This window comes from Pelecanus crispus, chromosome 1 (genome assembly GCF_030463565.1).
Source record: "Pelecanus crispus isolate bPelCri1 chromosome 1, bPelCri1.pri, whole genome shotgun sequence".
In the NCBI taxonomy this organism is placed as follows: domain Eukaryota; kingdom Metazoa; phylum Chordata; class Aves; order Pelecaniformes; family Pelecanidae; genus Pelecanus; species Pelecanus crispus.
Genome location: NC_134643.1, coordinates 78006229 through 78024866, shown reverse-complemented (window position 1 = coordinate 78024866; position 18638 = coordinate 78006229). Strand labels below are relative to the sequence as shown.

Below are 18638 nucleotides of genomic sequence, written 5' to 3'. Positions count from 1 at the left end.
TTGGTTAAAGCTTCTCAGCAAAAATATAGTGAAGTGTTTTAAGCATTCCAGTTACAGATGGTTCAATATTAAAATTTCAAGGTTTCCCCATCATGAAAAAAATACTGCATTTTTCCATAGGTGCAGCAGAAACTGTCTCTCTCTGAACAAGGCTTCAGTCTTTAAAAATATATAGACAGTAAGTATAAATTCAAATGAAACATTAAAAAAGTATAATACAGTACTGAGGATGTATGGTTGTTGTGCATTACAGATTTTACATTCCTTCTTATTTTGAAAAAGCAAAACTAGAGAGCCCATTGTATATCACTGAGTTCAGCTGGATCCCCAAGTCCTCCATCAGCCTCCAAGTAATTCATAAGAGCAGTCATAGCAGTGTCATCATTTTCACATATTGCATCGAAGTCCAGCTGAGAATTACCACCTATAAAATTATTAAAAACATTAACATATGCAGTACAAAGCACGAAGACTATGGTAACCTTCAACACGTATTTGTTTTTAAACAGCACCTTTTTTTGAAGTCGAGGCAAACATTTACATGTAAATGGTAAAAAAAAAAAAAAAGTAATAGAATGGCTGTCCGCAGACAGTTATAAGGACATACATAACTTGATTTAAGAAGACTTAAGTCTTGCCAATCCATTGGACTACCTCCAACTGCTAGCTAATAAAATTCGTATCCATGCAGTGAAGTTCATGTCACTGAAGTAGAAAACGGCTTTCTACTTTATGTTACCTTAGTGGCAAGCACAATCACGTACCTGAATTCTCATCTGAGGTACTATGCCGGATGAACTCCTGACTTAGGAGTTACTATGTGTTAGCTCTAGAAATCAACGCTATACCCTTGCCTTTAACAACAGTAAGGTAAAATGCTTTACATCAAGTATCAATGAAAAATGTTTCCTTGCCTATCTTGGATAAATGTTGTTGTTTTTTTAATTATTTTTTATACACTTATTTGAGGATTAGCTTTTTTTCCTCCCTTTTTTTTATACAAAGGTCTTATAGCTAAACTGGAAGAGAGCTATAGGTTATAAATAAATAAGTAAATAAAGCTCTAGTAACTGAAATAAAAGAGGGAGACTGAAAAGCTTCCAAGAGCTGAAATACAGGATAAGCATAAACATTGCTTTTATAGCACTTTGCCTTTTATGTTAAAAATAATACAATGGCATTCTCCTCTTACATGGTCAGGGAATCCTATATCCAGACAAACTGCTGCCTTAGAAATATTTTTTCTTTCCCCTCCTTCAAGCATGCACTTTCTGAAACATTTTGACTAGCCCTTTGTATTGACTATTCAGAGCTTGCAGTTAAGAAAGAGAAAAAGGGCTAAAAGGACAATAGTTCACAAATTACAACCAGTTCCCTTACATTGCACTGAAATACTTTTCCTTACCCATCCCTCTTTTCTGGAGAGACAACTAATCTGTACCTAATTAAAACTGTGGCATGCAAGAATGCAATGGCAAACTTCTGTTACAGGATGTTATTTTTGTCATGAGATTCAATCACTGATCAAATTTTGCTGTTTGCCTTCCAGTGATACACATCTGTTTTAAGAGACCTCTCATCTTAAGACAGACAGACAAATCTCTTTACAATTTATACATGGTTGTAAAGTGGTGCACTCAAAAATTACACCATTTATCAGAAATGTCTGTGCCTGCAACCCCCAAAACAGCCACAAGAGAAATAAATCTTACTGAGGAGAGGTTCATTATTGGGAAAGGGAATAGCACCCTGGTTTTGTTCTGAAGTCTCTAGAACTTCTGTTTCCAAAGCACATAACTGAATCAATTCTTTATTTGGCACCTGAAAGAACAGAGGTAGTAAAAGGGACAGAATTAAATCTTAGTCACAATTATTACAGTACAGAAACATTATAAATTGCTGTCGAAGTATTAAGAACTAAATCGGGTAAATGAAAAAAATATCCATCAACAGGCAGATCTGCATTTAAAAATAATTTTTTTTACAAGTTCACGTAGCACTGGACTTGGCTTAAATAAAAGGTGTTACTTACACATCTGTCAAAGGTACTTCACACTGGTGGCATCTGCTTTATTGAGGGTCTAATTCAATATTCAGCACATGGATCCAGCACAACAAATTGTACTGGTATATACTTTCCACGTCTAGTACCATAACTACAAATTCCCAGTGACATGTTTGTCAATGTTGACACATTCTAGCTAAAAGATAAAAAAAAGACCCTCATACCTCCCATGTTCTATAATGCATTAAACTGTACGAATTATAAACTTGTATCTTTGTTATTTTGCATCTTTTTACCATGATGATAAAAATCTAAGTAGTATTAAATTACTTTTTGCACTTTGGAAAAAATGAGGCTAGCAACAATAGAGATGAAAGACATCCTAACCCAAACATATCAGAATTTTTTTTTCCCATTTGTTTCATGTAACACATACATGCAATTTAACAGGATAGATTTCTTCGGTTGCCTGACTTGTGTATATTCTACTAGGAAATTAATAAAGTTTAAATGCTTTCAAAAGCATTTTAGGAACAAATGGGATACCAAAGCACAGAGTAAAAAAACCACCTTCAATGAATACAATGAAGTTAGCCTTATGATGAGATGCTGCATGATTTAGAGAGTTCAGTGTATGTAAGTCAGTCAACCAACTCTTAGGGAGAAACACCTGTGGTAAGGCAGGGGAGAACTGATCATAAAAAAGGGAGGAAGCCAAAACAATCCCTAGTCCAGAACAGTATTTTTAGGAAATGAAAATTGCAATGGGAAGAAAAACTGTCTTTCAATTTAAAGAAATTTACATTCAAAGAAGTGCTGGTGGAGAAGTAAATGTTTGTTCATACAGTGCACAATATACAACATACAATATACTTAGGTAAAAAATACGTTAGTTATTCCATAGCTATGGTCAATAACTGATAGTTATAGTTTGTGGTGTTACCAGCACTACTAGATTAGCAAAACTGCATGTTCTATCAGTTTTCAGAAAACTACTGAAAATACCTTCAAAGTAAAAATTTTAAACATTTCAAAACTGAGAACATACAGCATAGATTTTTAAAAGGGTCTTCAAGAACATTAAGATTAGAAGTACAAGAGAGAGGAAACAAGAACTGGTATTTTATTTAGGTTGTCAAACTGAACAGGTGGAAACACTTTTACTCTCTGACAGTTACTTAGCAAAAGTTTTAATGCAATTCCAAATCCAGAAGAGTCCTCGTCGTATGAATCACACTCATATTTAGCATATTTGCAGAGCTTCAGCAGAGATCCTAATAATTGAGTGGAGACTGCAGTCCTCTCAGCCTTGGGAATTAGCTCCTTAAGGCTTGAACTGATGCCCCCCTAAATGAGGCTGGAACTTCTGCTGCTGTCACATCTCTCAAAAGATTTTTATAGCTGCCAGGTAGTTGGCAATACCTTACACGTTCTCTCACAAAACCACAAGTCAGGATAATTTGGTTTGAACACAGGCTTTGAGCTATCTGACATTAACCTTTTACTTTTAGATTTTTACAGGCAGTGACATACTCACATTGCTGCAGTTTACAGTTAAAGCTGGAGGTGGTGACTTTCTCAAGAGTTCTGATGGACTTAACTCCCCAGATGGTGAAGAATGCAACCTAAAATTGTATATGTTTAGTTGATTTAACAAGTCACATTGATCATAAACCGAAAAATAGCCCATGTGTTGCAGAACCCACCAGACCTCCCCAGTGACGAAGCACGAGCCAGTAAATCTGAGACAATGTTGTCTTAAATTCTCCTGCTCTAAGTTTCGATAACACAAAAAGCAGAAGAGATCAATAAAGGCCACGGGTCATAATTACTTGAGCACACTTTTATTTTTCTGTTGAATCACCAGCACAGACAGACCAAAGAGTAACAGGTTTCAAATTATGCACACTGGGACAAATAGGTACATTTCCAATACATACAGAACACAGACAACACAAGGAAGTTCTGCTAAATGATGGAGGGGAAACAACACTCCTCCTAATGCTCCCTCTACTGTTATTTTGTTATACTGGTCTTTCCATATTTTCAGAAAATTCCAATGAAAAGTAAAGACCGCTTGTTTGTTACCAGAATTCTTTGAGATACTGCTCATCCTCCCTCACCAAACATGCTAGATATGAAACTAATGGTGAAAATGTCGTACCAGGGCCCTTTGGACAGCTTGCTCCTATCTCCCCCTGCTCTTCCTGACTCCCAAAGCATAAGGCTATAGAAGAATTGGGGCACTCTGGATGCTTCTGTTTCTGTCACTTTCTGAGATCCAAAACGTGATAAGGGATTGGAGGAAAGACAGAAAATGGGTGAATAAATAGCCTATCTTAAATAACTTGATTTATTTCCATGGAATATTTGTTAGTTCCCTACATCCCAACATCCAGTGTGCCATGTGATAAGCAGTACAACCAACTCTAAAAGCTGGGAGGGAAACTCCAGATTTAATAGATTTATAGCATTGCTGTAACTGAAATGATCATTCATCAGAAGCTAATTCAATTCAGATATGCTTGTAAACAGAGCTGTAGGCATAGTCCTAAGTTTTTTAAAAATACTTGGTGATGCCTGATGCACAGCTTGAGAACCACCTGTGTCTTACCGATATTAAAAAAATGCAAAGAGCAAATTCGGGTAGTAAATGCACTCATCCTATTGGACTATGGTTGTAGTCACAAAGGTATTTGATGAAATACAGCTGGTGTTAGCCTGTGTTGATCACTCTTTTGTCTAATTTTTTTTACCTCAGCGTGTGCAAGATAGTAACTTGATTTCATACATAAGAAAAATGAGGAAATAGCATGAAGTTCTACTCTTTGGCTGGAAAGAAATAACAGCATTGTTCTCAGCAACGATTCTGGAAAAATGAACTACATCTGGGTGCAAGCAACTACATCCAGACATCTCCAGAAATGTTGTTACTGACGAGGCCTTCAGTGGCCAACTGTATTTGTGAACACCTCTTCCTCTTCCAGAGATAAAAACCAGTTTATTTTCCCCCAAGATACAGGCCTGTAGGATGAATATGATGCCAGAGATCCCAGTTACACAGTGCAACTGCTCCCTTCCATAGCTGGCTTCTTTTCAGAACTGCCCTTCCTTTGGACACAGAGTTTACCTTACTCTGCAAGACTTTGCTCTTAACCTTTTCTCTCACCTGCATGGCAACTTCTTGGGCTATTAGTTTCAGCACAAGTTCATTTCTCAATTTCCAGTGTCCATGGACAACTAAGATCACTGAAACAAAACACAGCTGCACAAGACTAAAATGGCTCAGATCACTGTGGCTGATGAAGCTGGCATGTAAAACATTTTTCCTTTCACAATCTTGTGACATTCACTCTATTAGTTTGAGAAAGAAGATGACTTCCCAAAGAAAGCAACCTAACGTTGTTTCATTTACTAACTAGTGTTCAAGATGTGAACATAACCAGGAAAAACACTAAGTTCAGTTAATGACTTGAAGAATAAGACTATCTGATGCGGCTTCTTGAGGCATGTGCTCATCACTGCCAGCACTTTCACAAATATTTGTCCTGGAAAGTAGTTCTTTGAATCCAGAACTTGCAGGTTTTTATTTCTCCTAGCAGCCTCACTTTTAAAATTAGAAGCAAGTCTGAACTACTGTGATCTTCCTGAAAAGTTGTTTTGGTAAATCAAACAAACTGAGGTAAACATCCTGTTGCCTTAAACTGCTGCTCCATAAAGGAGTAAAGCCATGCTTTACTTATATGATGAAATCAAGACATCTACGAAATGAATCTCTGACAGGTAGGGAGGTATATATCATGAGCTTCAAGCTTATGATAGGCAGACAGACAGAAAGAAAATTATGCCAGTGTTAATACTATGGAAGCTGAACTTTTTGATAAATAAGCTCAATTTCTGTAAGGTCTGTAGTGGATTAGAAAAATCCATTCTTCTTTTGGGATCAGGAAGGATATGAAATAATGAATATTCCTCTGAAATATCCCTAAAGAGCCCTCAGTCATACCTGCCTCAACTTAACAGCTGAATTCCATCCAAACAGACAAAAAAAACCCAAAACAACAACAAAACAAAAACCAAACCAAAAACCCACTCTTACAAAAAAAAATTCCCCCAAATTGGGGAGTTTAATTCAGTACCATAATCTCTTCTCCAAATTCCACAATTCTGTCTGTTGTAATGCATTCTTCTGTTCCCTAAGATTAAAACAGATAGACTTTGCTCTCTTGTGACCTGCTGAACTGTCACAGAAGACGAGTAATGGTTTGGTTTGATCTTCATACAAAGCTCACAAAAGATCCCTCTGTTGCTTAGGAAGATACTGCTCCTGAAATTGTTGCCTCTGTAGCAATATGAGAAGAAAGCATTGCTTGTGGTTCTTAGAACACAAATACCAGAACTTTCAAGGAGTAGCTTTGAAGAAAACTTTCCCAGGAATGCATTCATTCTTTAATCATCCAGAAAATTTATTATTCATCTACTTAATAAACTCGTTTCCTTAAGCTGATGAAACATATGCTCACATGGATGAGCATTTTCAGCAAAGCTTAGGTGATCTCTATCAAGAACATCACATTGAGCTGACTGAAGCATCTAGAACAAGAGTCAAATTAAGCTCTTGCCTGGACATGAACTGTCAGAGATGAGAACTTTTGCCAACTTACTTCAGTCTTCAGAAAGATATAATAAAAAGTGACTCTCCTTCCCTCTATAGGCGGCACTGTTGAGAGGACATTAACAATGTTATTACCAAAATGTAACATCCCACCTTTGCTGTTGAGGACATCAATTGGGGTTTTTTTTGCCAGTGGTTTTCCTCCTGCTTTGCTTGATAACCCCAACAACCTGCCAACATGCTGTGGGATGGATTTTTTTTTTTTAAGTAGCAATCTTTTCATCCCAACTAAAGTGTTTATTCTTTTCATTGAAAATGAATGATTCCCTGTGCAATTTGTCTATTCTAGTAGAGGGATGCGACTTCATCGTTGGAAGACAATTCCAAAATACTGGAAACAAGAGTAAGAAACATCTGCCACTGTCACTCATCATACTTTTAGGCTCTGACCATGGTTTTTACTGTTTCAGAAAATTAAATACTGTCTTCTGATGAAGAGACAGCTGAGAAGACAACCACATTATGAAGAGATAGTATGTAATCCTGGACTTCAGCATCAATTTACAAAGGGGAAATCACACTTAACCAACCTGACAGCCTTCTACAAGGAGGTGACTAGCTCGGTGGATGAGGAGATAGCATTGAATGTTATTTACTTCGACTTTAGTAAAGCTTTTCACACTATTTCCCATAACATCCTCATAGACAAGATGATGAGTCATACTGCTACTGAAACAGCAGAAGCTGACTATGCTACGGCATATTGATGTGTATATAGACTGGAGGACATGAGGCTGGAGTGCAGCCCTACAGAAAGACATCTGGGGGGTCTGGTTGACGGTAAGCATAATGTGAGTCAACAACGTGCCCTGGTAGCCAAGAAGGGCAATGGTATCCTGGGGTGCATTAAGCACAGTATAGCTATAACTGGTCTAAAGAAGCGATTGTCCCACTAGACTCACTGGTGTGGCCTCACCTTCAGTACTGTATGCAGTTTTGGGCTCCACAATATAAGATATAAAAATATAAGAATGTGTCCAAAGGAGGGCAAGAAAAATGGTGAAAGGCCTAGAGGACATGACTTACGAGAAACACCTGATTTGTTGAGCTTAGAGAAGAGGAGAATGAGAGGTGACCTCACTGCTGTCTACAACTTCCTTATGAAAGAGAGCAGAGGGAGGTGCTGATGACTTTTCTCTGGTGTCCAGTGACAGGACATGGAGAACAGCTTAAAGCTGTACCAGGGGAAGATATTAGGAAAAAGATCTTCACTGAGAGAGGATGGTCAAGCACTGGAAAAAGCTCCCCAGGGAAGTGGTCACGATCCCAAGCCTGTCGGTGTTCAAAAAGTGTTTGGACAACACTCTTAGATATATGGTTTAGGTTGCCCCATGTAGAGTCAGGAGTTGGACTTGATGATCTCCATAGGTTGCTTCCAACTCAGGATATTCTATTACGTGAAACTATTCTTTATACCTCCACCATTGTTGCCAAAACTGGCGTACTTTTTCCTGGAAGATTTAATGTTACCACTCTTTCAGGTCCAGTTGCAAAAGTGACAGTGAAAAGAACTACATGGGACCTTGGAACACACTGCTCTGCAGACATAAAAAATTTCTTGGCATTCCTTTACCTGGAACTGGAAGTATAAGATCTAAAGTCTGAGGGACAGCTTCATTATCCAAAACCAACACTTAGATGACTTGTCCTGTGCTGATGAGATGATAGTACCATTATCCTAAATTTGACCTTAACAAAAGTGGTTGGACCACCTGATGAAGCCTTAATTCCTGAAAGAGTTGTGACAGAAAACAGACTTTTTCTCTGCATATGCATCCCAAAGTCTTGGAATTAGCTGGCTCAGAGACTTTAAGAATGTTCTTAGACAACAAACACTGATACGGTGCAAACTGACATAGAGTAATAACTCGTCCTCCATAAGCAAGTCAGGCACCACTGTGGGTGCACAACACAAAAAATACATAAGGATATCTTCACATTAAAATTATGTTTCTTCCTTTCAAATTACTTGGCTATGCTGTGTACCCACTAAAACTAGCTAGTTTTAAAATGGTCAATCTTTAATTAACAATTTGAATCTTGTATGGATTCCCATTTGGAATGATGCAGTGATTTTTTTTTTTTTTTTTTTTTTTTTTTTTTTTTTAAATCTAGGGCTGGGTACTGGGAAGGAATTGTGCTATTGCTTTAGTCTATGTTTAGGATAATCAGGAAAGGGACAAGACAGGCTATGAAAGCGCTCCACTGGGGACTGTTTCAAGGAAAGTTTTCCTAGCAGAGCGACACTATCAGAAAAATACAAACACTACTTGCAGACAACTGATTTTCCATTCCCAAATGGTTTATCTACCCATTTCAACATCATGTGAAGAAGCTGCGTCACAGTAATGCTTTTGAAGTCATAGTTAAATAATGCTTTCATTAACAAAGGAAACTGCATGTCCAGAACAAAACTATTTATCAACACCAGCTATGTGTTCTGCCATGCATGAGACTAACATTATGTTATAATTGGTATCTCATAATGCCACTGCTCAAACTAAAAATATTTTATACATATAACACAATAAAAACAAAACTTGAACAACCCCCACATAATCACATATAACTCTTCTCTATCTTTACTTAAAAACCTAATGTCTGATGTTAAGCATTCATTACCTTTGCAATTCTAATATTTCATTTGCAATTTCGGTTCCTATACTTCCAGCACCAAGAACTGTTCCAGAGGACATTCCAGGTACACTTACTAAAGACTGTTTTACAGCATCTACAGTTAAAAAAAACCAAAGTAAAACCTTAAGTTTGTAGCAGTTTCATTAGGCAGCAAGGAACAATCACCTCAAGGATTCATTTCAAAGCAGTTTTTGTTCTGTATCTCTTATTTTCAGAAGTTAAATTCCTTAAAACACTAACTGATGGGGGAGGCTGTTGTCTCATGTAAAATATAAAGATAAGGAATATATTTGTGAAAATCACTGATCTCCAGTAATGAAATTAGCTTTAATCATTACCACCTCCAGTCTCTCTCACAGACAATGCACAACACATCAGAAAAAAACCCCTTTGATTTTTCACAAACTGAAATCAGTTATTAAAAAGAAAAATTTCAAAAGCAAAAATAAAAGACCTTACAGCAAGATGACAAAAAAGCATGTAGAAATCAGAATCTACGCACAGCAGAAAAATATTAACAAAATAATATCAGTATCACCTATATATTCTATAGGTAAACTCCAATAATACAATTGCATTTCTTAAAAAAAACAGGAAAAATATGAAGAGGGTCTGTGACAGAAGCATAATATCCTGTCAACCAAAATCCTAGTTATAGTAGAAGGAAAAGATGTGCTATAAGCCCTTCTGATCAGAGTTATGTGAATGATATGAATTAGGATGCTGTGAGTAACTAGAAATTGTCACCAGAATTAGCTTTTAAAAAAAAAAAAAAAATTCCTTCCTTGCACAAGAACCTAGTATAAAAAAAAAATTCCTGCACTGAATAAACCTAAAATTGTAATGATTGATCAGGAGATGCACCTATGGTAATTGTAAGAAGCAACACTTGCCTTCTGCAGGCTGGGAACCATGGGGGACCTGTTCTTCAGCTGACTCATTATGACCTCTGAGATTTAAATTAAAAAAAAAAAAAATCAGCAAGTTTTTCAAAGGCAAAACCCAGCATATTTATGTTTGATTTCACAAATACTTTACACAGAGTAAAACCCAACATCCTCAAACTAGCCAAAAAAAAAAAAAAAAAAAAAAAAAGAAAAAGGAGATATTCCTCACATGTTTCAATGTTCAATCCCTTGTACTGTTGTTCATGAAACACTGGGTGAAATATTAATTTCTACTTATTCTCCAAATAGAGAAGAAAGGCCAATATAGTTGTCTGTGTTCCATGACAAGAGAACAAGGCTACCATTTTACTCCTAGGTGGGAGACCAGTTAAGCAGAAACACTGCTACAAGGGCAGGTCAGTGGCTACCTTCTGCCAGCAGCTGCTGCCTACCTTCCCTCCTCTAGACAGCTGCAGATGCCCAGATCTCCAGGGCAGGCAAAAGTGGCCTTTGGCTGTTGGGCAGCATACACTGTCTTAACTGCTCTTCTCTGTGCTCTTGAGGAAAAAGGACATGGGCAAAATAGGTAGTTTGATTTTAGAATGGCTAAAAGGCCCCCTTGACAACTTGGTTTAATGGAAATAAAATCCCTCTCTGTCCCCCTCTCAAAAACCCAGACATTAGCAAAGATCCTCAGTATCATTGGAACAATCCAAATTATAGCTCCATTGCAAGGCACAGAGAATGAGAAAGAATTAAAAATAAAGAACAAATAATTAAACACATACATTTACTGTCTCACAGGCTCCTCCCTTGCAATCCATTTGGAGAGTATCTTTTTGTCCTGCCTTGCATTTCTACGATCAGTTATGCTTCTCCACATTCTGGCACATAGTAGGTATGGTAGCACTTAAAATTCAGTCAAATGACACATGCAGTCTTGTAAAGCTCAGAAGGAAAAGCAGAACTAACTTCACATTTCCATTTATTCATATCTACTTTTAAGAAACGATCCTTCCTTTCTTCCTTTAATAAGAAACTCTTTCACCTCATTTTTTCTACTGGAAATAACACAGTTTTCAGAGTTAAATCCATGACTTAAGCCTGAAATAAAAATAACTGGTAAATGCAAAAAAAAGTTCTGCCAGGTTACTCAACTACTTTTTGTGCAGTGTTGACATTTTCTAGTCTTGTTCTCCTTCTTAAACAGGTTGCTTTCTGTTAATGCTAACTGCAATTAAGACAAAAAATAACATGGGAATTCATATCATGAATTACTTACAATACCACAGTGTTGTTTGATACAATGTACTCCAGTTCTTTGGTCCACGGATTCATGAAACTAAACCACTGACTCTTTAAAGTAACAAAAGTCCCATCTTTTGCTCTAAATTTGTAGGAATTTGTAAATACTTTTTCTTTATTCTGCAACACTAGATAAGAAAGGAGTTGTAATCACCATATTTATACTCGGAAAAATAAAGTTTAAAAAATTATCTATTTTATAGCATCATAAAACTAAAATGTTTTTGATGGCTAGAAATACAACTTAAATGCCAAACAACTGACAGGACAGGACCCCTGCTAAAAATCAAACTACAGTTTCAGCAATGTTATTAATCTTGAATTAAAGCCCAAGTACTAGGTTTCTACAAATCACTAGTAGGGAGACTCCTGACTTGGTGAACTTTCATAATTGGTGTCTTTAATTACATGATTAGGCACATTTGTTCTTCAGGACTCCTTCCTTATTCTTACAAAGAATTGAAACAGGGGGTTGAAAGAAGCATTATCATTATTCCCTTGTAATTAAAGCACTGCACTGAGATCCAAGACAACAGAAGTTTCTCCCTGCTTGTATTACAAACTTTATGTGGGCACATCTTAATGCAGACGTAGAAACGGACAATACTAAGATTGTTTAGTTTGATTAATTCTCAGCTTCTGATTTTTTGATTTGTACTGTTTTTACACAGCAGTTACATGTAGTTATATGAATTCTGGCAGGACCAATTATTTTGTACCTTCTTTATGTTTTTCAGCTAGATGACTGTGGTCATCTTGATGGCAGTACTCGTAACAAGAAGTTCCTAGAAGCTCTTGTGGCAGATAGCCTAAAATTGCTGTTGCACTGTTAGAAATAAAAACATGAACTACAGCAGATTCAAACAATTGCAAAGCTTGTTTTCTTCAGTATCAGATAAAGCAGAAAATTAATGTTTAAAGAAGTAGGTGCTTGTGTTCATGTTTGCGAAAAAGATACAGCATTAGTATAGCTCTAAAACAACAGGAAATATTATTTACTGCAAATTATCCATTTGCAACGAATGGCAATTAGAAGACAAAATAACGTGTTAAACATGCAAACCACATGTACACACGAAATATTTATGATCATTAGGTTTTCCCATTAGCCAGTTAGGGTACTGGTCACACATAATGAGTCATTCAAAAAATTCAGTAGTTCAATTTTGTTCTGCTGCTTTAAGAATAGGTTTAAACGGACATTTTTAGATGAAAGACAAGACGACCGAAACAATAAAAAGCTTCCAGTGACAAAACAAAATTCAAAATGCAGAGTGGTAACTCAGTCTATACAACAAATAAAAGTCTCTTTTAGAAAAATCAGAAAATAGGAACTTAGCTTTCACTTCTAATGAAATATTTTGGTATCAGATTCAGATATAATGTATGTGTTCCACATAGCAAGATTTTAAGAAGTAATAATTTTTGGTTAAGTGTTTATTACTTAAGTCATATGCATAGCTATGAAGCTCTAACTTGAGATTTTTCTTTATGAATAAATAAGTACATCAGTGCATTTTATGACATATTTTAACCTTGCTAGCTCATCTTTTCCTATAGAACAACACGCTTACTTTTATACATTACGTTTTATGTTTGACAAAAACCCAAAGCCCAAGTACTCATAGATTGAGTGAACTGCTTCCTGTGTACAGCACCTAGAAATTCTATCCTGCTTGAGAAATTACAGTTCTGACAAAGTATTAGAAAATTTAACTAATGGTGTCATTTTAATTTTCTCTTCATTAAAGAACAAAACGCTTACCGCTGATCTACATAAACAAATTTTCCATCCATGGCAAATCGTGTAACAAATTCTGTTGCTTTGACTTTTATCTCTCCACTCTTTTGTGGAACAATATAAGGGTGTAACCTCCCAATTGCAACAAGACAGTTAAAGTTACTACTGTCCTTTTCTACATCATTTTCCTCTTCTACTCCCACCTCATTAGGAGGCCAATTCTTCATATACCCAGTACAGTGAATGGTACAATATTTTCTGTGATCTAATAAAAAGAAATGAAATAAGAAGCAGTTATGGTTCAAGAAGTAAACTGAATTACTTTTTTTTTTATTCTGTCGTTCACCATGAGACTAGCAACTATATTTTATACTTACCTACAACAACTGTACAAGGCTATAGATAATTGTACAGACTATTTTTAAATTCATTTTGTACTACTTCATTTTGGCTTACCTGGAGAGAGTGCTTCTAAACCTACATAAGATTTAGGAAGATAAGCTATAGGTGTTGGCAGTTCAAACACAGACTCACAGGAAAAAAAAAAAGTAAACCAACAGTCTAGTAACCCTTTCTCTTTATACAGTTTCATAGGTACTGTAAATTAAAATAAACTAGAGAGGCACTCTAGTAGCTTCCAAATCAATTTAACCTTTTGCTAACACTATGATCTTAACATATGCTTACTGCAGTTGCTAAAAGAATCAGTCAAGAGAACAACCCAAAACAACCTAGCTTATTTTCTATTTATATTAGGCTTCTGAATTCCTCAATTTTCTGGGAACACAAATATTTTAAAAGTCTTAAATTACAGCATACACTGTCATTTATTCCTATGGCTGGTAGACTCTTTGCTGTCTATGTAACATGCAAACACCCTCATATGCATCAAGGCATAGAGATGACATTATGTGACCTACAGTAATTATCTTTCAAAAAATTGCCAAAGTATTCTTGATATCTGTATTCCGAACAAATTATGCTTTACATAGATTTGACTGCATTAACCCTATCAACTATGGAAAACATAGAACAACCCTGTCAAATGAAAAACTGAGTTATCCTACTGTGACTTTGTCACAGTTTCTCAGATGGTCCATGTGCCTTCCTTCAATACTGCTTTCCCGAGAAACATTTATAAAAGTCAAATTCTTATCTCACCAAGTTAGCTGGCACATCAAGGTAGACTTAATTCTATTTACTTACAATGACAGACCTGTTTTAAAAATTATTATTGTATGGTATATCTCAACAATAACAGGTTATTTTTTCAGGGTCAAACAATTTCAGCACACCTTTGCAAAAATCAATACTAAGGTATTAAATAAAAACTGGAAATTACTTTTTAAAAAGATCCATTCACTCAAAACTTGACAAGAGTATACTGCTGTACAGACATACCAAAATATGAACTAAATTAAAATTATTGGGAAAATGAATGGAATTACACTGATAAACTAACTTTACTATTAAAAGCAAAAAAAAAGGAAAATTCATACTTTTTAAGTACACACAACACAAAAAGTAAATCAGAAAATGTTGGTTTACTTGCTTTTTTTCCTTCAAAACAGTAGATTTTGCAGGCCTTATTCAGTTATCTTCAAGACATATGTTATTTAGTTTCATTCTTCTGATCTGCTCCAGTGTTCTCAAAAATCTCCCTGAGACTTCTAAAATTTGACTACAACAGACCATGCGCTCCTAAACAGACACTGTAACTCAGGTTCCTCCTTCCCTCTTTTCCAGGAGTGAATAGGGAGGAGAAAGAGTACAGTTAGACTGTTTTTCAAAATGTGTCTCCAGTACATATTTACACTTCTCTACAGCTACCTTCTAAAGTCAGTGATAACTACAAGGGTCACACTACTGACTCAGAACTTAAATATACCAAGTTTCAAGACAGAAAGCCCCAACTTCATCTACACTGTTTGAATACCTTTCTTCTTTGGGTTGGGCAAGCACTCCTTTTCTTCTTTGACTGTGGTTCTACTACATTTTATCCGACAGAAGAAGGAACGTCGAGCACCAGAACTCAGTCGAGCTGGTCCAGCTTGAAAATCTGTGTGTACTTGCAAGCCAGCTTACAAAAATTTAGTAAAGTAGTTAAAAAAACGAAATCCAACAATAAAACTTCAGAATACAAGGCCTTTTCTTCAGTTTAGCTTCCAGCACATCTCCTTACTCTTCAGTTGTCTAAATTTTGTCCTTACAATTAAAAATGAAAAAAGTCTAATAACTTAAATACGGCAAAGAAAACGTGACTGTCACACAGATTCCAAAACTAAAAAGAACTACCAAACTCTTTCTAAACCTACTTGATATTTTGAATGGTAGTTTAATAAATATGCTTTATAAACTTTCAACTTCTATTTGGTACAAGAAAGAACTGCAAAGATGTTTATAAAAGCCAGCTATAAAACAGTGATTAGCTGCACAGTATATAATGTTTTCCATATTAGAAACAACTGTAAACTAAATAAGATTTGGTTAAATTAGGATTGACACTTAGCATTTTCAGAGAAGACAGTGATTCTTGATATTGAAGTATTTTATCCCATGTTCGACTACATCAGGTCTTTTGTATTGACAAGACCTATCAAATACAAGAAAAAAAAGTAGTATGCCTGGTAGGAAGAATGTCAGACTACATCTTGGTAAATGTTTAACAATGCAAATTTCAGTCATTCTTATTATCTAAAAGAAATTCTTTTCTGGGCTAACTTTTAAACTGTAAGTGCATTCTAAGCAGCAGATAAGCATTCAAATGTGTCTGGTCCATAGAAATTATACCTCAAGTTTATACATCAATGCACATATGAACACATGAATATGTCCTGCATAATAACTATATTTATTAACATCTCTTTAAAAAAATCTGAGCACATTCAAATATGACTTACTTTTCCCATCTACGAGCTTCTCCCTAGGAGAGATATCTGAAGAAGAAAGTTGCTCCTTAACTTTTGCAACATCTTTTGGATGCAAGTAATCAAACAAACTTTGTCCAATTAAACTGGCCTATTTAAAAAAAAAAAACAAACAAAAAACCAAAAGATAAGAAACACATCATTTAGAACAGGACCCCATACATATTACTTATCTCAGAAAAACAACTTTCTACACCACTTAAAAAAAAGTCAAATACCACAGTTACTCTACACACCAACATTTTGATCCACATTTAATTTGCCATTGTTTAACATTATTTTTATAGAAATAGGGTAGTAAAAACATAATCTGTTACTTCCCCTTTGCAAAATAGCAGATTTAGTTGGATATTAAAAACAGTTCTGTAAAACCAAATGTTTTATTTATGTACATAATATAATTCCTGATCCTAGCCAAAGAAGGTTATGCACAAAACAGCTCCCCTCACAGATTATTGCGGGGGGGAAGGTAGGGAAATAGGAAGAAATATTCATGCTACCTAACAACTGAGCTCTAATGTGGTTGGACAAAATGGCATCACTGAGCCAAGAGCTGCCTGGAATCAGGGGTCAGCAGGTCAGCTCACTTCAGCACTCCTTAGGAGGGGATATTTACAGGAATCTCTCCAGCTGGGATCCATTCAACCTGCTGACTCTGCTGATCCAAAGTAACCGGTCTGCTGCACTACTGTAGGCAGCGCTACTTGCTTTTGAAACAGGAAGGAATTCTCACAGAAGTGGGCTAGTTTGCATTTTTTGACTGCCTACCTTCACTGCAGCAGATCAAATCAATGGGTAGAAAGGAGCTGTGTTGACAAGCAGTATTCTAGATTCAAATTGCAACTCATTTTGGACCATGCCACTTGCTATGTAATCACTGCATGCATGAAGGGGAGCACTTTTCCAATAAGCCAGAGTCAGAAATGGGTTTAATGAAAAGCTTCTAAGAAAGCAGGATAAACATACAGCCTCTTTCATTTGCCCAGTCCCCATCTAACCCTAATGCAAAGGCAAAATGCTGAGTGCCACTGAGAAAGGCTAATAGCAGCCTTGTCAAAATATACAGGTGTAACAGATGTAAGCTGCAGGATGGGATTCATAACCTAGAATAGTTCCCAAATAAGCTAATAAATTCATGGGTTAAGGCAGTCATGTTCTCTGAACCTCTTTGGCTGGAACAGTGAAGACCTTATGGATCTGGAAGTAGGTAAGTCTGATGTGAGAGACTCCAAAAGGTACTTTTTAGTCCTTGAGTAAATCCAGTGTAGAAGTTTAAAAAAACGAACAAAAAAAAATCTGCTTTATGCTTGTTCCCGTAAGATGATTCATTTCACTTCTATTTAAAAAGATACAGTTTTGTTTTGGTTTTTTTTTAAATAAAAATAATAATTAAAAAATCTATAAAACAGAGTCCAGATTGGTTACCCTTCCGTTTTGAAGAAAATGAACGTAGCACAAATGGTTTCAAAGTTATAGTAGACAGATGGAAGCACTAACAGTTTTAGCCTCTGTTTTTGGAACAGAAGTCATAGATACATGAACAAGTTATCACGCCTTGATTATTTGTGGTAATTGTCCATGATGTTAAATGTCAACTAATGGAAGGTACACTTAAATTTTTCCTATTTCTCTCATTCTACAGGCTAAGCTAACTCACACTATATCAGTTTCTTTCAAGTTAAGGGTATAAACATGGAGAGTTATCGTGGATGAGGCGTTATGCATTGCATCTGAGCATAAAGGCATTACCAAGGAAAGTTTTAACTAATTTACACTGCTGAACTACCAATTTTCCTTGGCCTAAAAAAAAAAAAAAACAACAAACCAAAAACCCAAATCACTTCACCATTTAAAAGAAAATCTCTTGGAGATAGAAATTAGGACATCTTCAAATCATCCCTTCCTCTCAGATTAGCAGTTTTCTTAAAGATGATCAGTTGAAATCTGGTGCTATTACTCAGGTCAGGAACACTGACTGTACTTGCAAATATTTCATTCCACAATATTCAGCCTTACTCTGAAGGAGGTTAAATCAAAGAAATTCCAAGAAATAATACACAAGGACTGTTTTTTAGTAACATACAGTAAAATGGAAAAGTTTAAAAATTTCTAAGAAAATGCAAGGTAAAAGTAAACCAAGAAACCCAGTTGTAACCACCTGATCATAATTAAGTATTTTGCAAACTGATTCAGAGACAAACAGAATTTTTCCTCTGTTGCATCCAACCACAAATAGGAATCCATCTGCGGCCTGAAAATATAAAGATAATGTCTTTAAAAACATACAATTAAAATATGCAATTAATATTGATGACTACAAGGAAGCACACTTTTAAACCTGGTTTTTTTAATTAAATAAGTTATAAGTCACACCAAAAAGCAATTAAGATTGCAAGCACCAAATCAGACCTTCAACTACAGACAGCTGAAGTTTCTTAAACACAGCTTTGGGAAAAGAGGT

General features: G+C 35.8%; 1 protein-coding gene across 1 annotated transcript in view; it reads right to left on the bottom strand.

Moving 5' to 3' along the window:
- Window positions 1–257: 257 nt before the first annotated feature.
- BMAL2 (basic helix-loop-helix ARNT like 2) overlaps window positions 258–18638 on the bottom strand; it is a 37162-nt gene continuing 18781 nt past the window's right edge. The window contains exons 7-17 of the mRNA XM_075728103.1: window positions 18336–18428; window positions 16151–16268; window positions 15187–15330; window positions 13275–13515; window positions 12229–12335; window positions 11487–11637; window positions 10211–10266; window positions 9303–9411; window positions 3543–3630; window positions 1713–1821; window positions 258–424 (exon numbers count right to left, since the gene is read on the bottom strand). Of these exons, the coding sequence (XP_075584218.1) occupies window positions 288–424; window positions 1713–1821; window positions 3543–3630; window positions 9303–9411; window positions 10211–10266; window positions 11487–11637; window positions 12229–12335; window positions 13275–13515; window positions 15187–15330; window positions 16151–16268; window positions 18336–18428 (1353 nt within the window). The 3' untranslated portion in view covers window positions 258–287. The remainder of the gene's footprint in view (window positions 425–1712; window positions 1822–3542; window positions 3631–9302; window positions 9412–10210; window positions 10267–11486; window positions 11638–12228; window positions 12336–13274; window positions 13516–15186; window positions 15331–16150; window positions 16269–18335; window positions 18429–18638) is intronic.